General features: G+C 42.4%; 2 protein-coding genes across 2 annotated transcripts; one reads left to right on the plus strand and one right to left on the minus strand.

The window, feature by feature from the left end:
- Window positions 1–684: 684 nt before the first annotated feature.
- GPX2 (glutathione peroxidase 2) lies at window positions 685–3,980 on the plus strand. Its single transcript, XM_026486902.4, has 2 exons — window positions 685–1,076; window positions 3,293–3,980. The coding sequence occupies exons 1-2, from the start codon at window positions 855–857 to the stop codon at window positions 3,641–3,643; spliced, it is 573 nt and encodes a 190-aa protein (XP_026342687.1). The 5' UTR covers window positions 685–854; the 3' UTR covers window positions 3,644–3,980.
- Window positions 3,981–7,341: 3,361 nt separating this feature from the next.
- On the minus strand, window positions 7,342–22,817 carry CHURC1 (churchill domain containing 1). Its single transcript, XM_026486901.4, has 4 exons — window positions 22,692–22,817; window positions 17,733–17,868; window positions 16,240–16,310; window positions 7,342–9,771 (listed from the first exon to the last, which is right to left on the minus strand). Exons 1-4 carry the CDS (start codon window positions 22,809–22,811, stop codon window positions 9,679–9,681), a joined length of 420 nt encoding a protein of 139 aa, XP_026342686.1. The 5' UTR covers window positions 22,812–22,817; the 3' UTR covers window positions 7,342–9,678.
- Between the last annotated feature and the right edge of the window lie 228 nt (window positions 22,818–23,045).

Genomic DNA, 23,045 nt, shown 5'->3' on the forward strand with positions numbered 1-23,045 from the left:
GGCTCATGTCCTGGGAGTTACCCACCTGCTCTGTGACTCCTCACCATCGTCCCGGCCACCACTGATGGCCTCCTCGCGAGCCTGTGGAGGCAGAGTGGGGGACGTAGTGTAGGAGTCGGTGCCCTGCAGGGGGCAAGAGCAAAGGTGCTCTCCAGCAGAAGCAACATCACTCCCTGAAAGACTCTTCATGACAAACTTTAGCTCTTCAGCCTGGCACATGCTGACCACTAAAAGTCATTATTTCTAGAAAATCGGACTGTCCTCCTAAGGATCCTTTGATTGTGTGTTTGTGGAAAACAACAGCCAAAGAAAGCGATGTGCACAGGCCTATGTATATTTAGTTTACGGTCTGAGTTAAGGGGACATGCACCCCATTTCTCTTCCTCATTTTCAGATCTTGGCAGACCCTGACCTCTCAATCGCGCAGTTCAGGGCTTGGCCTTCAGCCGACAAGAAATGTCTGTGCCAAGCAAGAACGACTTGCTGCGGCAAGTCAGAATCAATCCGGCATCCCTCCCTCCCTTTTTTCCTCCCCGTTTGACCTTTGGGGCTCCAGTTTCCTGCAAGTAGTGAATTATTCATATTTGCACATAGATATCAAATTGGCCCTTCCCAGGTTGCCAGCGGGGTGGGGCAGGCAGGCGGCTTTGTTCAGAGTCTGTAAATAGGAGGAGGCACCTCCTTGTGGAAACTCCTACAGGTGGGTGACTGTTTTTGCTAAGTCATCCTGGGGGTGCTCAGAGCCCCACTGTGAAACCCTGCCTGTCCTTCCAGGCTCCTCCTTCCTCCCCACCCCTTTAACAGACCCTGAAGTCGGCTCCGCCATTCTGCAGGCCTCACTCTGCCCCTTCACCATGGCTTACATAGCCAAGTCCTTCTACGACCTCAGTGCCATCAGCCTGGACGGGGAGAAGGTAGATTTCAATACGTTCCGAGGCAGGGCCGTGCTGATTGAGAACGTGGCCTCGCTCTGAGGCACGACCACCCGGGACTTCACCCAGCTCAACGAGCTGCAATGCCGTTTTCCCAGGCGCCTGGTGGTTCTTGGCTTCCCTTGCAACCAATTTGGACATCAGGTGAGGGGTGCCTTGTCGCGTACCCGAGGAGCTGGGTTGCTGAAGCTTTGGTAGGCTACGGGGAGGGGGAGAGGGACCGTGTGTCGCAGCGTCTGGAATCGTAGGTACATTTTGTTAATCCCGGTCTCTGGGTACAGGTGGCTACCCAGAGGAAGCATGCGAAGTTCTGTCTGTGCTTCAGCGCCGGGAGGGTGGGGGGGTTTGTTGTTTATTGTCTTCCCATATGCTCCACGAGGGCTGGTACCGGGTCTGCTTTTCCCTCCACTGTCGAGAAGGCACTTGGTAAATACCCGCGGAGCGGATAAGTGGAGGAAATAGAAGATCAACAATCAAACCAGGTTTGAGCTGACCCAGGAGACCTGAGTTCTAGCTAGACGCGGTTCTGCTGTTTTAGTTTCTTCATCAGTAAATGGGTGGGGAGGGGATAATGCCACTTATAGGATGATTGTGAGGTTCAGAGGGTAAGAGATACAAAAATAACTTTAAAAATATAAAGTAATATGCAAGTGAAAGCAAAAGCAACTGTATTATTTAGGTTGAAGGACTTTGTTTTAAATCAGCCGAGTGGAGAGTGATTTTCGTGGAAAGCTGAGGGTGTGCAATGTGCACGGGTCTCCTGTGGGTGTCACGTGCACCTCTCTGCCTCTGATTTTTTTCTTTTTCTTTTTCTTTTTTGGTGTGTGTGTGTGTGTGTCCCATTTGGGGATCAAATCTCTGTCTCTGATTACTGGGTCAAGTTTTAGATCTTCAGCCCACACACCTCAAGTTGTCTTTTAGGGATTCCTCTATTTTCACTTATCATTTTAACAGCACCAGCAGGCAGAATGTCCTCAAGTGAACCCTCTAATTATTACCCCCTCAGTTCAATTCACAGTGGCGTGAAGGCAAGGACTTGATTAGCCGACATACAGCAGGAAGGCTGAAGTGTTATTGGCTGTGACAAACCTGAGCCCAGACCATCACTGCTGTCATCGTTCTTTCCCTGTCTCAGTCTGTTTCTAGGCTTGGCCAGGGCTGGAGAGGGAAAGGGCAAAACATCTTTAGGGGTGTCTCTTTGGCCCCAGAGTTGCCTCCACCCTTACACCATCACTTCAGGCTAGCTAGTGGCTGGAGGGAATCCGTAACCTGCTGGTAGCCGGCCGGCCATTTGCGTTAAGAGATAAGGAGTCTAATAGCGATCACCTTTGGGCTCAAGGTGTCATGATGGCCTGGAACTGACTGTACTGATTGGTTCTAGTAGGTCAGAGGCAAGAACTTTCTCCCACAGGGAGATATCGGACTCTTAGACCCAGGGGGAGGGGTGGAAAATAAGGGTTTCCATGGGCCTTTGGGGGTTGTCAGGGGTGGGTAATGCCGAGTGGGGACAGGACAGGGATGGGGCGGGGGGTGGACAGGTAACAGGCTCAGAGCTAAAGCCTTCAAAGCTGAGTCCAGCGAGTGAGCGTGAGAAGTCTTGAAAGAGCAGTCTGGAAGTAAAAGGAATGATAACTACACATTTACAAACTTTAACCCTCAAGCACGCACTTAACTTTCCTATGGCCTGGCCTATTCCAGAACCCTGAACACCCTACCCGGTTGAATACATCCCTGTCGGTCACCGAGCAATTCCACTTAGGGTACATCCACTATTATCTCTAACTTATCACCCTTAGCTTGAGAAAATGAGCAGGATAGAGACAGAGGCTATACTCAACACTCACATGTAATTAGAAGCAACAGAGGCAAAATCAGGGCAGAGGGAAAGGGAAGGTTTGGCTGGACGTGTGTGGGAGTGTGAGTGTGAGTGTGAGTGTGGGGGGGAGCAATGGAAGGGAGAGTTCTAGGTGGCATCACCTAAGCCTCCTTTTCCTTTCTTTCTACTGCCCCGAGCTCAAGGTTGCTTGAAGTTTCAGACAGATACCCTAAGAACTGTTCAGGGTCGTTCAGCAGTTCGAAAGTGCTAAGTCATTCACTGTAAGAACAGCCTAGCTAGGAACTGCAAGAATTTTCAGGAATGGCCTAGCAAACCATCAAACAATAGCTGTGCGTGAGGAATCTCCAAGTCAAGAGTAGGACAAAGCTAGTGAAGAAGGAAAGAGAAAGAATAGAGTGGGGGTGGGGGGCGCTACGTAGAAGAGAATGATCCTGGGAAGGGAGTACAGGAGGGTGAAAGATTTTTGTGGATCCTTCATTTCCGCCTTCCCTCTTCCATGTTCTGTGTCTCTTTCCTCCCCCAGGAGAACTGTCAGAATGAGGAGATCCTGAACAGTCTCAAGTATGTCCGCCCCGGGGGTGGATTCCAGCCTACCTTTACCCTTGTCCAAAAGTGTGAGGTGAACGGTCAGAACGAGCATCCTGTCTTCGCCTACCTGAAAGACAAGCTCCCCTACCCTTATGATGACCCGTTTTCCCTCATGACCGATCCCAAGTTCGTCATTTGGAGCCCGGTGCGCCGCTCCGATGTGGCCTGGAACTTTGAGAAGTTCCTTATTGGGCCGGAGGGGGAGCCCTTCCGCCGCTACAGCCGCACCTTCCCTACCATCAACATCGAGCCTGACATCAAGCGCCTCCTCAAAGTTGCCATATAGGCCCGAGCGGCTCAGCACGCAGATCTACTCCATCCAGCCCTGCTATCTTTCCTTAGGGTCCAGTGTGCCCGCAGGAGACCCTGCTGGACCAAAGCTTCCCCTCGAAGAGCCTTGCCCTTCCAGTCCGCCTGTCTCCCTTCCCTCCCCCACCTTCGGGTTGGTGATTCCACTTGGAGCTCCAAGACTTGGGTGGCTCTGGGCCTTCGCAGAATGATGGCGCCTCCCTAAACTGTGTGGGCGGTGTCTGAGAGGTGTGAAGGGCTTAGAGCCACGCTGCTAGATGCATCCAATAAAGGGCAGGCATGCAAATGGCCAGGCTCTCTGTGTCTCCTTCCTTGACGGAGCGTAGAGGGATGGTACAAAACCGCAGGTGGGACAGAGAGCTGGCAGCACACAAAGGCTTGATAGAGGGAGGCTCTGATCAGGGGGACACCCCAATGACTGTTCAGCCTCTGGCCAGGGTCTGTGGTGGCAGGTGCAGTCGCCGGAAGTGTGAATTGTATTATTAAATCCGAGAACGGAAGGTGGCGGGGGAGGGGGTGGTAACGGGAGGTAAAGGAGAGGAAAAGACAGCGGGCCTTTCAGTGGAGAGTACTGGGGGGTTCGTTAGAGGACTTCAATCAGGAAGATGTCACTATCACTGTAAGTACTGGGCCAGCCAAGCATTACCTACACTTTGAGACGTTGCTGTGACATAAATTTGGTCAACTTTAACTGACAGCAAGGGTATGGAGGGTGCAGTTCCTGGGAACACGAAGAGTACTTATTTTCCTGATCACCTTGCTGAGTCACATTTGTTTTTGATCCTTTGCTAGACTGACTCCGTCCTTTTCACAGTTCACATGCTACTCTTGTCTTCCTCAGACTCACATGTTCACAGATCCAGGCACAAGACAAACCAGTTGTAGGCATGAATGACTGATTTCATTTTTTCTCCCATGAGGGTGGGAATGGAAGAGGGCCTCCCTTTAGACAGTCTGACTGTTCATAACCTGCCAACAGGACAGCTCTTCTCTGTTCTGCCAAATGGCTTTGTAAGGACGGTGACCCAGATTCCTCAGCTAGTACAGGCATACTCCAAAGGCACCAACACCACCAAGGCCAGATCCTATCATGTTCTGGAGGAGACACCTGCTGAGAGGCCACTGCCCTGTCACTTTGCCTCACAAACCTTTTCCTGGAAACTGCTCACTTCACCTTTCCTTCTTTGACCACTAGTTGGAATATTTTACTTTCTTCATTGAAGCCCTCAAGAGACAGTTCTCCAAACTGGACATGAACTTACGAACCCCAATGCTGAGGGGAGATCCCTTTCCTGTGTGTTCCCATAACTGTCTTCCAAGCACCTGCATCATCTGAGAAGTCAATGTGGAATAGAGGTTAAGGATCCTCCCTGACCTTCAACTAAAACTATGCCATCCGCGGTGCTTTATTTCAAAAGGGGTAACCTGAGCATTATAGTGGGAATCCCCTGGCACCCTTTTGCAGGGCCTTCTGCTAAATGAAGGCTACCCTTAAACTGACTCTCGAAAACTCAAGCCTTTCAAGATGCCTGCTCTTAAAGCCAACAGCTGGGGTGTGGGTTTTGGAGGGCAGGACCAAGCACTGATTTTAGAGTAATAACTACAAAGTCAAATCGCTTCTCCGAAGAAATGAAATAAAGATTTCATACTGGATGCTACCAGCATGATTTGTTCAACATCTCCATAGTGCTAAAGGCTGTTGCTATGTCTAATAACAGAGCAGCTGTCCTGATGTTGGCATTATGCCACAGGCAATTTAGGGCTGATACGCCAGTACAACATGTTGGGTCTTTCCCATGAGGCTCGAGTTGAAGGAATTATTTAAAGATTCCCAAAGGATCAGGAATTAACAGTATAAGTGATTTTGCAGAGAGTCAGTAAGGGCCATAAAGCTAGGAAAAGGGCTCCCCACTTGGGCAGGGAGAATGCTACATGCTTCAGAAGGGACCTAACCAGTCTGGCTCAGGAGGGAACAGGGAAGGCAGGACTGGAGGAACTTCTTTTACAAGGACATCTCGTTCTTACTGAATCTTTAGTTGTGCTGTTGTTAAGATGAAGAGACGTGAGAAACTGTTTCCTTTATTCTCCATCTCGTTTGTCTCCTTTTCCATCCTCAGAAGTATCAGCATATGGTCATAAACAAGATATGGCAAAGTTTAATATCATCACCCACTTTCAATCTTTTCATCACATTTCCCCAGGGGCACTCAGGAAGTAGGAAGGTGTCTCACAAACAAGCTTTCCCCGAGAGCTGAGATAATGCCACTGGATTTAGAGGAGGGACAGAGACAATCACTTCTCTGAGGGCGCGAACAAAAAAATAAAGCTTGGGGTAAATGATTTTAGGGAACCAAGGTACACAGACTGAAATTTATTATTTCCATGACTATGTTCCCACAGCTAAATCTCCTTAGTTTAAGAAACACTGAGCCAAAATCTAATCGGTGATTTCAAATCTGATTTCTTATAATCACCATTACAACTGTCATCCAAACTATCATTTATGAAATATTTACTACACTCACACACTGCATAAGTACTTTATATATATTAGGTTACTTAATTCTCATACTGACCCTATGAGAAATTTTTCTGTTTAAAGAGAAGGTAAGTGAAGAAGACCTGCCAAGGACGAAGGGCTCCAAGTAGCAGAGGTGAAAGTTAAACTCAGGTCAGTCAACTATAAAGCCTGTACTCTTTTTTTTTTTTTTTTTTAAGATTTATTTATTTATTTATTTGGGGGTGTGGTAAGGCAGAGGGAGAGGGAGAGAATCTCCAGCAGAGCACAGAGCCCAACATGGGGCTTGATCCCACAACCCTGAGATATGATCTGAGCTGAAAGCAAGAGTCAGATGCTTAACTGAGCCAGGCAGATGCCCCAAAGCCTGCACTCTTAAATACAACACAATAGTGCCTCTATCTCAGAGTTCCTTCAGAAAGACCACTGTTAGCTGCCTGTACACGGCACTGCACAACTTAAAAACATTTTCACTTACATCATTTGATTTAAAAACTCTGCAGGAGGCATGATTATTTCTATTTTTCCATTGAAGAACCGAGGTGCATATAAGTTACTTGCCTAATATCCCAACACAAGCAGGTGGCAAAGCTAATTTTAGACCTAAGTCTGTTGGTTTCCTCTCTATTCAACCATACTGTATCTCACAATAGAGACTGTACTACGGTCGAGAAACACACAACTGAAACTGAGAGCCTCAAATTCAGTGAAGTAACTTAACCTTGCTCACAAAAAAAAAAAAAAAAAAGAGGAATGAAACAAAGAATTCTTGATACCTTGATAAAGAACAGGGAACATATACTTCTTAGTAATTACTGCTAAGTAACAAACCATATCTGGTTGTGCCCACAATATATCATATATCAATTAATTAGTATTAGAAGCCAAGATCATTTGAGAAAGACTGGGCCAGCTAAAATAACAAAACAAACACGCTGAGCTCTGACTCCAAGAGCTTAAGTATACAGACTCCAGATCTATACATCATAGAGCAAGCAGACAAAGAATGAGGTGCTAGGACAAGCCCAATTACTTTCCCAATTACATCTATAGATGATTCCTTTTCTTTCTTGTATCTCCAGAAGGGAAGTAAAGAAAACTGATATTTTTGCCTGGCTCCCCTTTATCTGAACAGAAAAATATGGATTCAGTATAACTGGGTTCAAAAGGTCTTTATTTGATTAGATCCATAGAAGAATTTTAGAAAATAAAGTATCACAAAACACAGCACAAAGTTAGTTTAATAATGGCAAATATGGATAGGATCTTATGTTTTAAGTTTTGTAATATATAGTCCAAAACAGATAATTATACAGCCTGTAATAGATGAGGATATCAGTTGGGGCTTATAAAATCATACTCCTAAGCTCCAAATGACTAAGTTGGAAGCATTAGCAAACTCCAAGAAGGGACAATTCAGAGGCTATAATGGGCTTAGTGCTGCTATTTAAAGTAATGAAGCATTTTCTCTGCTTTCTGGATTCATTTCACCAAACGATTTCCTCAGCAGGTCAGATATAGATTCGCAGAAAAGTGGGAAACATTTTCCAGGAATAATGCAACTGATCCCTAAGGAACAGGTGACTTAACTTTTCTGAATAACAAGTCTTAGTCTGACATGCCTAGATTCCTTAGAGTGCTGTCGCCGACATTTTCAACTTCTTCCTTACCTTGCCAGACCCTTATACTTCATGTGTCATGAACAGTTGTGTTGAGACGGAGTCACTATACTAGTTGTGTGACCTTAAGTTCCTTAACCTCTTTGTGCTTTAATTTCTTTGGCTCTAAAATTGGGATAACAATAGTACCTACTTCATGGCATTGTTAATGAGGACGAAGTAAGTGTTTAAAAAGGCCTTGGCACACAGTAAAGACTCAATAAACCTCAGTATTATATTATTATTATTATTATTATTATTATTATTATTCCTGTTATGTAACAAAACTTCCCTGGGATCAACAATGAACACTTGACTCACTTTTTTCCCTTATGAGCAAAGCTTTAGTTTAGAATTTTCTAATTTCTTAGATATGAAGAGGAAACAATTTTGTTTCTTATGTCTGATCCTTTAAATTTTGGTCTTAGAATGAGAAGAACTAACCAAAAGCCATCTCATTGTATACAGTACTTTATATGCTTATTTGGATCTTCTAACAATACTGTGAAGGAAGTAAAATATCAACTTTTTTTAGCCCAATCTAATAGAAATGGGACAATAAAGACAAGAGGTATGCTTTGCTTAATGGTTATCCTGCTACCAAATGGCAGAGAGACCTAAATGCCAGGGTTTCCGACACCCAAGCCAGTGTTCTTTCAACTATACAAGGTGAGATATTCTAAGACCTCTTTACAGCAGTTGAAATCATTCTATTTACTTATATTAATTAAAGTCCCCACTTGACTCAGATTTTGCTAGTTTTAACCAAACGTCCTTTTTCTGTCCCGGGACACTCTGTTCCATTTAGTTGTCACGTTTCTTTACACTCTTTTTGGCTGTGCGAGTTTCCCAGACTTGTCTTTATGGCCTTGACAATTTTGTGGAGTATTGGTCAGTTATTCTGCAGGCTGGCCCTCAACTTGGATTCCTCTGATGTTTTTCTCATGATTAGAGTGGGGTTATGGGTCTAGGGAAGGAAGAGCATAAAGGTAAAGTACCCTTTCACCACATCATATCAAGAGTACATGCTATTATCGATAGGATTATCATTGAGGATGTTAACCGTGGTCACTTGGTTGAGCTAGTGTTTGTCAGGTTTTTCCACTTAAAGTTACTCTTCTCCCTTGGCGTACTCTCCTCTCCTCTTTGGAAGGAAGTTGCTATGCATAACCCACCCTTAAGGAGTGGGGAATATCTACATGTATTATTTGAAATTCTTCTGCATGTCTATCCTTCCAATCTATGTCTTTATTTATTCAATCACTTATTTATATCAGTAAGGGCTCATGGATATTTAATGTTTGGGTTATAATTCAATACTCCTTTATTTTGTTGCTGAAACTATTCCAACTTCAGTCACTGGGAGCTCCTTCAGCTGGCTCTTTTGTCCTTTTGCCATACTCCCAATCATTGTGTTTTATGGGGATTTTGGGGGGTTTTTTGGGCACTTTCCTTGTGGCATAAAATGCTCCGAGCTCATCTTGTATATTTACTGCCCCAGTCCTAGAATCAATCATTTCTCCAAGGAGCCCTGGTTCCTTTTATTGGCACCAAGACCTGAGCATTAGGTATGCTCCCATTCTAGTTTTATTTTCCAGCCACATAGCTTCTAACAGAGATTCTTCATTCTGATGTGAACTGGGAACTTTAGCAGAAGAGCTCAGCAGAAGAACCTAATCCCCTAAATTACTTTTTCTTTCAAAGGATAGTTAAGTCTAAGCAGAAAAAAATATGCAAAATAATTTCCATTATAAATGAAGGAAGACAAACCATGAGGCTTGCTTTGCTGTATTGTAACCCAACACAACATAGTTACTACAGACTGCAGAAGGATCCTTAGAATAACAGAGTCATTTGTCGAGGGTCATCAGGGAGAATACTGATAGTATCTTCAGCTTTGCCACATAACAGACACAGCATGGTGTACTCCTAGAACAAGATAAAGTACATAATTACATTGAGGAACAGGGAGAAAGACCTTCAGAACTTACTCTGGTAAAGCTATTCTCTATAAATGGAAATGGATATTTCTTCTGCACATTAGATCGATTTCTTCAATACCTATCAGGGATGTCTTAGGTTTATTCTGCGTATCCTAGAGTCTCGTTTATGTAAGTTGAACACATGCTGATGCTCTATTTACTGTGTATATAAGAATGTCATCTTGGAAATGCATGGCTATTTCTTGGACATAAAACACATACTGGGCTAGGGGCGCTTGGGTGGCTTGGTCAGTTAAGTGTCTGACTCTTGATTTCGGCTCAGGTCACGATCTTGCGGTCATGAGATGAAGCCCCACATCGGGTACCATGCTGGGCGTGGAGACTGATTAGGAGTCTCTCCCTCTCCCTCTGCCCCTTCCCACCTTCCCTCTCTTAAAAAAAATCCAAACACATATTGGAGCTTAATTAGCACTGCTATTTAATTAACTGAGAGAGAGAGTTAGTCGGGGGGGGACTGGGGTGGAGGAGGGGGAGAGGGAGAGGGAAAATCTTAAGTAGGCTCCACACTCAGCATGGAGCCCCATGGGGTGGGGGGAGTAGGGGTGCTCAATCTCACGACCCTGAGATCATGACCTGAGTCGAAACCAAGAGCTCAACTGACAGCCACCCAGGTGCCCTAGTGCTGCTATTTAAAGTAGTGAGGCAGGGCACCTGGGTGGCTCAGTCGGTTAAGCATCTGCCTTCAGGTCATGATCCTGGGATCAAGTCCTGCATCGGGCTCCCTGTTCAACAGGAAGCCTCCTTTTCCCTCTCCCTCTGCCACTCCCCCTGCTTATGCTCACTCTCTCTCTCACACAAATAAATAAATAAATAAAATCTTAAAAAATAAAATAAAATAAAGGAGTGAAGCAAATTGAGTGTGGATCCCTAAGGACAAATTCCTATTCTTAAAGTTGCTCCTTTCTAGATTATTTAAGACTACTAAGCAACAGAAATGATTTTTTAAAATGAAAGAAAGAAAGATCCCAAACTAAAACAACTATTTTATCTACTCCAAGAAAAGAAACAATTAAGTTAAATCCACTCATCATGCCTCATATTTAGACAGCTAGCTGTCTGGAATTTGATCTATTTCAGGAGTTTATGTTTCTTGGGCTTAACAAATGTCCAGGCTGATTTAAAGAAAAAAAAGAACAAAATCTTGCCATCTGCAATGACATGAAGGGACCTAGAGTATATCATGCTAAGTGAAGTCAGTCAGTCAGAGAAAGACAAACACCATATGATTTCACTCATGTCGAATTTAAGAAACGAAACAAATGAGCAAAGGAAGAGAGAGAGACACAAACCAAGAAACAGACTCTTAACTATAGAGAACAAAATGATGGTTACCAGAGGGGAGGTGGGCAGGGGGATGGGTGAAATAGGGGATGGGGATTAAGGAGGGCACTTGCCGTGATGAGCACCAAGTGTTGTAGAGAAGGGTTAAGTCACTATCTTGTACACCTGAAACTACTGTAACATTGTATGTTCCTGATACTGGAATTAAAATTTTAAAAAATGTCCAGGCTGGTGACAGAAGAAGCTTTGTTTTAGGGAAAACTCCCAGGACAAAGTCCTGTTTTTATAGTCCTCCCCTTCTAGAATATTTAATATAGATCATAAACTATACACACATATTTCCTTTCAAGCTTTTGCTTAAAAACTTTCTTATCTTTAGGAAAACAAACCTAATGCCAAATCTACTAGTATTTCCACACTTCAAACTGAGATTGTTAGCTGTCTGGGAATTGGTCAGTCAAGGCAGTTTGTGTTTCATGGGTCTGAACAGTCACTAGAGAGAGGGTCACAGAGATAAACAATGACTATGGTTCAGAGACTCAGAACCCAGGCAAGTGCATTTCTGTTTCGTATGAGTGAGTTTAGCAGGGGAGCTTACTTGTGGCAAAAGAAAGATTGTTTCTTAGAGACCACACTTAATTTCAAGGTCTATTCTACACACACAATAGGGATAAATAGGGGCTAAAGCTCAAAGAACAAATACAGGTCTCATAAATTAAAAAATGAAATAGGGGCATCTGGGTGACTCAATCAGTTGAGTGTCTGACTTTTGGTTTTGGCTCAGGTTATGGTCTCAGGGTCATGACATTGAGCCCCAGGCCAGGGCTCTGCACTCAGCAGGGAGTCGGCTTCAAGATTCTTTCCCTCTGCCCCTCCCCCCCAAAATAAAGAAATCTTTCTAAAACAATGAAATAAAAATCCACCCTCTAGGTCTTTTACTGCTCTCAAATACTTCTGCTTTCACCTGCCAGACATTACCAGTAGGATGTGAACCTTTCACTGGAAATGAAGAAGACAACAATAATAGTCAAAACAGAAAAATGTGTGAAGCGAGACAAACATCTGAGTTTTCACCCAATCTATCCATTGACAAGTTTTTATTAAGTGCCTAAATGCTTTGCAATGAGCTAGGTGCACTGGCAGACATAAGAGAAGGCAAGGACAAGGTCTGACCTTTCAAAATTTACAATCTAACTTGAGAGCAAGAAAAAACTTAACACATGGTATATTCTGGAAAGGTTATGAAATAAGTAAGACCAATTACACCTGAAATCTTTAATTTATAGTTGGTCTGGAATCCAAGTTTCAATGTAGGTCAATTATTTGGATTTCAAAAGCAGTTTCCCATAGTAGCAATGTTGTACACAGCAGTTAGGTTGCCAGGAAATTCCAGGGAGTCTTTCAAACTCATACTGTGTAAGTACCATAGAATCTAACCATACATAGCAGTGCTTCTGTGGGAAAATCTAGAATTCTAAAACTTGGAATGCCAGGAACACATCCCCCCGTGCTGCCAGGATCAGGACACCTCTTATCAAAACTCGCCAAGTTGGGAGGATAAAAAACCCCCCTCAAGTCATTCATGGAAACCCTCAAAGTCTCCACCTGGGCAAAGCACAGGGATAGAGATCTGGAAGGAAGGGAGGAGTGTGTGGAATCACCTTTGGGAAGGCCAGATCCTTTGCTTTATTCTGAGGGGCCCATGGCCCTCTTCTTCTATTACTACCTATTAATTCTGACCCCAACTCCTCTCCTTCCCTAGTCCACAGAGGAAGAGAAGGCAGTCTCACAGTTCCCCTTTTGTTTCCTGAGGCAAACACATAGTCCTTTCAATGGCTTTTAGGGTGATATAAAAAATAAAGGACACCAGTAATCATTTATAATGCATTTTCTGTTCAAACTCTGTACTTCTGTCTCCCCCCCTACTTGTGCCATCGGAAAATCTCACTTTAACAATGATATTATGGTTATTTTAAAAACAGAATTCTTATCTTTTAGAGATATGTACTGAAATATTTACAGAAGTAGTGATATATTTGGGATTTGATTCAAAATAATCCTGTAGGGCGATGTGGGAATGGTGAGATACAAAGTAAAGCAAACTGAAGCTGGGTGGTGGAGATTAAAACACTATTCTGCCTACTTTCACCCATAAGACATTTAAAACGAAACATTACCAATGTGGGGAATCCCACCTTGAACCTGAACTATTGCTGGAGTGAAACAGGTGCTGGGGCAGGGTGGGAATGAGGAAGTAGACTGCTGAAGCTGAGAACAAAGAGTTCTTGTGCCCGTGGGGCTGAGAAGGAAGTTCCCAAGTGGCTACTTACATGAGTCAGGGCCCGCTGTCGGTATAAGGAAAGGGGGAAAGCAGTATGGGCTGGACTATCAAGAGCAAGCAGGAGACAGAATTTAAGTTCTGCTTGAAAGAAGTAAGATTTAGTTGACCTGAAGGTAGAGAAAGGGACTAGTCAAGTCAGGGAAAAAGCAGGAATAAGGACAGTGAGAGGGAAAGGGCAAACATTTCCCACATGGAGCAGCGAGATCAGCAGGATGATATATTTGAGCAAGATTAATTTGACGGCAGTGCGTAGAACTAGAGTGTGGGAGCTGCTGTAGTAATTTAGGTTTGAGTGGGTATGGTCCTTGACATGACATGTGGCAGCAAGGGCCAAAAAAGGCAAGAGAAACAAAGGAAGAAAGGAGGGCAGGCAGAGTCTTAGCATCAAAGAAGGACATTTGGGAGACAGCTGATAGGTTTCAGGTGAGCCTGAGTGTATGCGTGCTTACTATTTGAGAAAGTAAAGAGAAGGTTCCAGACCAGAGACCAAAGCTCAGGGGAAAAATCAGTTAGGGAACAATAGGAAAGGAAACCAGGGAAATAGCATAAGAGGACTCAGAATGATTTCAAAAGAAAGAAAAAAGTCTGGCCCTATGGACCTCACGGGAAGAAATCCTTCAAAAACCACAATGGTTGACAAAACCAGACCCAGGAGAGACACTAAAAGAGCTAAGAACTGAGGCAAGGTCACAGCATTTGGCTACGTTATAGGAGACCTCTGAGAGAATAGTTTTAGAAAGTGAAAATGAAAACCAGTTTGCAGGTGGTTAAGAGGAGCACAGGGAAATAAGGAAAATAGAGTAAAGACCTACTCAAGTAAAGACGCAAAAGGAAGGACAGAGATGATCAGAAGATGAATCACAGAGGTAGGTGAGTGAAATGAAAGGATTTTTAACTTATTTTTTAACCAAAGAAGAATCAAGTATATTTACTGTAAGAAATATTTTAAATCCCAGGGAGACAAAGAATATGCTGGGTAGAGAGCAGACTGGTGAGGAAATGCAGAAAGGGTAGCCTTAGAAAGGAATAAAAATTTTCCTCTCTACTGGGACAGAGGGAAGAGTCTGAGGTTGGACAATGCTATGCGTGGTGAGCCAAAGAGACTAGTGGGAAAGAAGAGAAAGGGAAGGTGGCCAGCCCCGTAAGAACCCTGAAATGAGGAGCTCAGATATATTACACTGTAGCTAAAATGAGCTATGGAAAGGCCAAAGCGGTAGTCTAAAGCATCACTTTCAGGAAATGAATCTGATGGTAGGATACAGAATACAGGTGGGGGGAAGCAGATGTTGAGAGAGAAGAGGAGGTGGAGAGGCCGGTTTAAGAGTTGGGTTTTTCTGCAAGAGAATTTTACTGGCTAGGCATTGTGAATACCAGCCATCTTCCTTTATCTTCTTCTTCCTACCCCACAGTCATTTCTGGGGCAGCTTTGAAGATGGCTATGTTCAGTCATAAAGGAAAATCAGCTAGACTTTGCTTTCATGGCAGTGATAGACAATGGCTTAATTAGGGCAATCTTAACATCCATTTAGGGCTCTAAAAACTCCCAGGGGCTTCAGAAGCTTCTGCAAAATGGCTATAAGCCCTCCTTTCCTCTCATGAAAGGACAGAGCTGCTCCTTTAAGCCCATGATAAGCTCCCTTCCCTATTTGGCCACTACTCATTCACTGAGATCTGGATTTTGCCTTAAGTTACATATAACATTTAAACATTTTTTGAGGCATAATTTTTGGATGCTGAGAAGATGTGGTCAAGATGTTTTACAGATGAACCACAACATATCAGACCAGATTCTCACAGGTGAATACTCTCTTCTACACTAAAATACGAATGAACGAGAGCGGTTACATTGTCAGATTCTGTTATGGAAGATTATTATTTTTTTCTCATTAAAATCCTACCCAAATTTGAAGGACTTAAAAAAACTCCCCTGCCTGTGAAAAGCTCCAACCTGATATTTATAGCCTATAGATGAATACACAGTTCACTCTAAGCAAGTAACTCAATCTGAAAGCTTGAAAATGGAGGCAGTAAGGGACAGTCACAGGTTCCAGTGTGTCCTTATGGTTTCCAGTTTACCCTTGGCTCCGCCCCACTGTCCAGCTTTTCTTCCTGACCATCAGATCTGTGAATCATCAACAACTCAGGCATACGGTAGCCTTCCGTACAATTCGTCATGTGCTCTCATGATTGTACAGGGCTTCGTCCTTATAAGTACTTATTCTCTACCCTTATGGCGGTCCAGCTTCTTTCCTCCAACCTTGATACACCCACCCTGTCACTTTACTTAGTGAGTTATATTAAAATGCCTTACCACAACTGAGACTACAGAGTTGCTCAACTCTACATGCCTGTGGGGGAAGACAAAGATAACCTCCTTATCAAAATTTCCATGCTCAGCAAGCATGGGGGCAGTGGGCAAGCCAACACTTATAAAACCAACAACTGTGCAATTACATAACTGGATAGAGAAAAAACAGGCACAGCTGTAACCTCAGAAGAAGCCACAATGTGCTGTTCTTTATGAACAAACATGACAGGCCTGCGATATTACTTGTAAGGCATGCATTTTGATTTGTGACTCTTATGGAGACAGATTTGAACAGATATACTCACGTCTAAAGTGTCTCTCTTAACATACACAAGTAGAAGAGAAGGATGGTCTCCTTTTTTATATTTACTAGTACTTCACTTATTAAAACTATATCTAGATTTACAAAAGTACTTTTATTATTCCCCCTTCCCCACAATAACAGACCACATTGATACATTTACCTGAAATTCATCCATGATACTGAATGTGTACTCGTGCCGGGCTATTACGTGATGACAATTCTTACACAGATCTGCCGAAACAGAGGGAGACTTAAATAATTAAGCCTTGGAATGTACCTTAAGACAGAAAAATTTCTATTTTCAGCATGGTATTGCTTTAAAAGACTCTTAACTGATATATTTAACACAGCAGCGGGAAACCCATTATAATATCTGCCTTGATAAGAAATCCAAAATCCATCACATAGCAATGCTACATAACGAAGGGCCTCAACTCAGACATTTAACAGGCATATATTAATTCCCATTCTCAGGACTTAGAGACACTGTGCTACTAAAAACAATCATAAATAAAAAGCCAATGCTAGACATTAAAGTGAATTTAATAGTAACAAAAGACTCTAGTAAAAACATATAATAACTATGATTTATTGAGTGCTGAGTGCTTACTGTTTTAAATAGTTTTTATCTGTTTACTTAATCTTCTCAAAACCCAGAGAAGCAGATACTATTGTTATCACCTTTTTAAGGATAAAGAAACAAAGCCACACCACCGTTAAGTAATTAGCAAGACTACTGAGGTAGGAAGTGTTGGAAACAGAATTCAAACCCATTCATTCTGGCTCCAGAGCCCTTGCTCGTAACCACTATATCCTACTACCTCTTTAAAACAGAGTTTAAAGGGTTATGACTAAAATAAAGAAAAAGATTGTTCTACTTTAGAATATTTTCAATAGTCTGACTCAATTCTAAAGGCTTAGTGTCCTTCATATTCCTTTTTAAAAATATCATTATTTGCACATCTATTCCTCATATATTCAGAACATACCAAAGAACCAGGAAACATGCAAAAGGGGGTGTGAACAGTTTAATTTCTTTTCACCATACCTGGCAACTAAAATGTACATATACTTAATTTACTCATAAAAATTCTTAGAATGCCAACCTCAGTTTATTTATTTGGTTCCCCAGTGCTGAGGATGAGGAGCAGCAGATGAAGGCAGCACAGCAAAAGAAACAACAGACGGACGATGAGATAGAAGACAAAAAAAGCTATGAGAGCAGAAACAAGACTAAAAAAACCATAACATCCCAGGGTCATTTAGCATGGCAGCAAAGAGCCCTAAACACTTCAGTAGCTGTTGGAGAACATCACTGTATTAGACTATAATAAAAAAAGAAAACTCACATGAATGACCCGAAGGTTAAAAAAAAAAAAATCTCTCATTTCAGAAGGCATAAAGACTTTAAAAATAAACAAAAAATGGTGCCTGAATCATAAGCTTCAGTTATCCTCAAAAGTCACTTATGCAGAGTCTGATGATGCTAGCATCATCTCTGTTTTCCTCTTAAAAACCAAACTAGCAACTCTGTTGCAATACAATATTGAAACAGGCCTCATAAAACACAACATATCAGTAGGTACAACACTATCAGCTTTCAAAAGCCAGTATCTGCTACCAGACTTGCGGGAAAAAAAAAAGTCTACTTACGATCATAGGTAACTATTTCTTCTCCATCTTCCTCTTTCAAAGATTTGTTTGTGATCAGCATAAAATCCCGCTTACTGCACACTGCACAGCCTGTAAAGTTCAGCAAGAAAGATCCATTCTCCAGGCAGATGTTACCCTAAAATATTAAAAATAGGAATTTAATTTTCTCCTATTTTAAAACCCTTAGTGAAAATAATTAATAGACTAAAAATTTCTAAAGGCAAAAAAACATGGCTAGAATTTACTTGCTTGAAGTCTGCACCAAGTAATTTTGGAAATTACTAGCTTTCCTTTAGAAGTGCTATTTACGGCAAAGAAAACTGAAGCGGTGTTAAAGCTGTAAGTCTCTGAGGACTGCAACTGTGTTTGAGAGGACTAAATGCAAATGGATATTTAGAAACATAATGAAGCTTTAATAATATAAAATGTGAAAAGGAAAAATGAGAAAAATCTAATAGCCAACAATATTCAATGAGGCATAGCATAAAACCAGAATGAAAATTCAATCAAAATGGAAATACTGAACTAATGATAAAAACGATCTTATACAGTGTGATGCTCAGTTAATTACTGAAATAGCATTTTCTGATGCCTTAAAAAATAACACGAGATAAGCAAACAAGAATAAACTCTCATCTCTACAGATGCCAGTCCTTTAGGGTATGTGTGATTCAGGCAGAGAAGATAAGCTCTGCAATTCATCAGACTGACACCATGGCACTCAAAAGAGAAAGGGATTTGCTTCCTCACGAAGAAACTCTAAACACCTTATGCTCCTAGCTCAAGGGAGGTCTTTGCTGAAGGCTTACTAATAACTGTTCAGAAAGTCATTTTATAAAGAATCTAACTCAACCTCATTTCTGACCAATACAGAGAGTATTTTTAACAGTCCATGTGACTAAAAACCAGTCCAAGCAACATTTCTCCGATGCAGCTATGTGTCTGATACTGTGCAAGAGCAAGTGAAGGATCAGAGAATGAGTCACCTCTTTCTTCCTCCAAGGAGCTTATGAACTATCAGGAAGACCAGCTTTAAGTGATGCCACAGTGAAGCCTTCCTGGATTCCCAGCACCACAGTTAACCTCTCCCTTTTGAGTGGCTCCTTGATGCTATATATTAAGGTAGAGATTAACTCTGGAGGCAGGGGTGGGTGGAAGCGAGGAAATCCATCTATGTAGTTGGGAGATACTAAATCACAGGCACATCAACATAACTATTAAAGGGGGAAAACGGCCTTAGGGTTAAAGTATAAATTTCCAGCTATTAAGAACAGGTGCTTTGCTTTGATTTTCTTAAAAATAAACATCACTGAAGTACAGCTTCTATACAATAAAATCCACACACTGTAAGCGTATAGGTGAATGACTTTTAACAGATATGTGTATCAAGGTAATCACTATCCCAACCAAGATATAAAAATTTCTATCTTCCTAGGACAGTCTTCAGGCTTTGCAGACTATCTCCAACCCCTATCTCGCCTCAGGCACCCCTTGATCTGATTACTATCTCTAGATATTAGATTTGCCTGTTATAAAATTTTATACAAATAGGACCATGAGGTATACTCTTCTGCATCCAGTTTCTCCTGCTCTGTCCGTATTAGTCACCTATGTTGTTGTACTGGTAGCTCATTGCTTTTCATTGCCAAACAGCATGGATTCATGTTGAGACTTTTGGGTCCTTTTCAGTTTGGGGCTATTATGAATAAAGCAGCTACAAAGATTCAGTAAGTCTTGTGGAAACATATATCTTTCTCTTCAGTAAACACTTGAAGTGGAGTTGCTGAGTCAGATGGTAAAAATACGGTCCATATAAACGTCATAACTGCCCATTAGTTTTCCATTTTCTCTTCCCACCAGCACTGTGAGTTCCAGTTGCTCCACATCCTCACCAACTTGAGGTACTGTGTCTTTTCTTATCTAGCCATATTAATCATGTGGTATCTCACAGTAGTTTTTAATTTGTATTTCCCTCATGACTAGTAACATTCAGCATCTTTTCATGGTGCCTACACAGTACCTTCTTTTGTGGAGTGTCTAGTCAAGTCTTTTGACCATTTTTTGAAAGTTAGGTTATCTTATCTAGTTGTAAGAGCTACTATTGAGTTGTAAGAGTTCTTTATATATCTTAGATACAAATCCTGTCAGATTTGTATTACAAATATGTTCTCCCTATTACTGGCGTGCCGTTTTTTAAATAATGTCTTTTGAAGAGCAGTTAGTTTTGATTCTTATGAAGTCCAATTTATCAAACTTTTTCTTTCACTATTTGTGTTTGTCTTCTAAGACTAGTATTTCGTCTATGAAAAATATCTACCACAAATCTCTAGAAAATTTTACGAAACCAAAGATAAATATTTATTACCTACTCATTCCGCACTTAGAACTTCTTGACATGCTAATCCATTATTTTTCTCCAACAATTTTTTGGATGAGTACGCTATACTTGCTACTATCATCTTATTGTCCTTTCCTTTGCTAAGCTCAAAGTGGCTTCTGTTCTTACTGCCCTCAGAAATATCGCATGACTTCGAAAACTCCAAGAGTTGGAAGGACCTTTCAGATTTCAAATGGTCCGTCCCTCCTGAACAACAGAAAGAGAGTTCAATTTCTCCAAGGGTTGCCCATTCCACTTTTGAAAATCTGTTAGAAAGTTTTGTTCTGATTCAAAGCCTACAACCAATAACATCCACCCACTAATGATTTCTAAATCTGCCTTCTGAAATTCCAGAATGACAGCCCTTTAATTATTTTAGAACAGAATTAAGTCAGAAAAAAGTGCCAATGAAAGGCACTTTTCTGGTTTCCCAATCACCTCAATCCTTTTCTCTATTCTTCTTCTTATACTTTATTTTCAGTTTCCAAATTATTCCTTGAAGCTCAGTCCTTGATCCTGCTTGATTCTCCATATTCTTTTCCCAAGAAAACAAATCCTTTCTATTTGGACACTTTTATTCCACTAACTCATCTGGTTGAATTTCACACCTAAACTGCATGCAATCTTGTATTTTCACTTGACTTCTTGGATGTTACATTCTCAATCTTAGATGAAACATGATAAAAACAATCTGACCATGTGCACCCCAATTTTCGTTCTTTCTCCCATATGCCTCCAATTTTTGTAATGATATTTCCAATTTCCCAACTGCCTAGATTGAAAACCCTAAGATCATCTATGCTCCTCCCTCCATTAAATTGGCTGAGTTCTAGTAATTCTCTCCTTGACAGGAGGTCTTCGTTATCTCATGCCTACACTACTATTACCATGGCTCCCCAAATACTCTGTAGGGCTCTCCCTTTTCTATTTCCCCCCCTACCATAACCTCAATATACAGCCATAAGATTCCATTCTCCTAAATAACAGATTTCAGAATTATTTACCTATTCAATTTTCTTGATGGATGCCCAATGCCTAAAGTGTAGAATCTAAACTTAATACAACTTTTAAGTCTTTTGATTAGTTAGGTCAATTCTTAAGAATCCAACCCAATCTCTTTAATACTCTTTGCTACAAACACCTCCCTCGTGTGGTCTCTGAAACGTGCAGTGTTCATTACTGGATTCATAAAAAAATTTTACACTTTTAAAAAAGCATGAAATAAAACACAATAAAGTATATGAAACATAAATATACAGTATAATGCCTCTACCTACAAGATGTCAGTAGTACCCCCAGCTGTGACAACTAAAAATGTCTACAGATAGTACTAAGTGTCCCTGGGGAGGCAAAATCTCACCTAGTTGAGAACCACTGCTCTAATTAATTCACTTTCATTATTCATTCATTCCATTCTATGACTGCATCACACTTTTCCAGTGTACCACTACAAATAATGCTGTTGTGAGCATTCTTATACAAGTCTCCAGGAACATATGTAATGCATTTATTTCTCTAGAATGGGAACTGCTGGGTCATTCATATGCATATTTTCATTTGATAATGCTAAACCTTTTTCCAAGGAGGTTGTACCATGAGTGTTCTCGTTATATATCCTTCCCCAAAAACTACGTATTAGGATATTAAGAGACAGAAACTATAGATTTCCTACCTCCCAACCATTACAAGAATCCTTGTTCTTGTCATATTCCCCAAACCTCTGGCTCCTCCTTTCCTTCTTTTCTACCCTAGTCACAACTAGCCTTCAAGTCCCAAATGAAGTCCACCTTCCTTTTGGGAGAACAGCGCTATTTCTCTCCCCTTTCTCTGAACTTGAACAGCATTTATGAACTGTACTACTCATTTTTTGTTAATCACATACTCCTCAGATACAATGAAAGCTGCCGATTTCTTCTTTGGTATCCCTTTCTGGCCTAGCAAAGTAATCTAGCTGCACACATAAATGTTCAGTAAGTATACCTGGAATGAATGAGAGTAAACAAGCTTCGGCAACCTCCCGAGCTTGAGAGGAGATGAGATTTTTCAAAAAGTAACAGCCAGGAAACGTGAATTCTGGCCTTGGCTCTCCTCTTAAGAGAATGTGAACTTGGGCAAGTGATGATTTCCCCTCTCTGGGCAATAGTTTCATCTGCAAATCTGGGTTATAACATATGGCCTCAGAAGTCCCTTCCAGAGCTAGAATTCAGTAAGAAAAGTGAATTTCACCAAATCAAGCTTGAGAATGAAACCAGGAGTGTGTGTGTGGGAGGGGTGGAAAGCGTGTCCCTCTGGCGTCGTACTGGATTGTTGGTGGTGATGGGGTTTCCTTGGTTGTCCCCTGGAGCTCGAGAGAAGCGGGGTGACCGCTGATGTCAGCCGCCAGGGCGGGGACCGGCGGAACGGACGGCCACAGGCCACCCCCGCCAAGCGCCTAAATACAGCTACCGGGTCACTGGAATGGGCAGAGCGGCTGGGTCGGCCTGCACCCGGCCTCTCAGGGAAGGCCAGCCGGGGCCACGAGAAGTCCCAGGGGCTGGCCACGGGCCAAGGGAGCGAGAAGTTCTCAGCGCCCACTCGCTCACCCGGTTGGGATACTCCTTCTCCACACAGCCCCCACACATCCCGACGCCGTTCACGAAGACGGTCCTCCAGCGCTTCCGGGAAGACGAAACCTCGCGAGAGCAAAGGGAAGGTTGCCGCATGCGCCCGAAGTACTCGGCTCTGGAGTATTTGCTCTCGGAACTTACGCGAAGTCTCCGCCCGTTAGCCACTGTTGTTCGGGCAGCGCCTGGTCTCCTAGGCAACGACGCCGGGCCCCGGAGTGGGACTTGGGAAATCTAAGGAGGAAGAAGGGCGGGACCGTGGAGCCTGTGGCGGGAAAGCGAAAGGGAGCTCCCACGGAGCAGAGTTCCTACAGGCGCCCTCCTGAGTCTGGG

This window comes from Ursus arctos, unplaced genomic scaffold (assembly GCF_023065955.2).
Source record: "Ursus arctos isolate Adak ecotype North America unplaced genomic scaffold, UrsArc2.0 scaffold_25, whole genome shotgun sequence".
NCBI lineage: Eukaryota > Metazoa > Chordata > Mammalia > Carnivora > Ursidae > Ursus > Ursus arctos.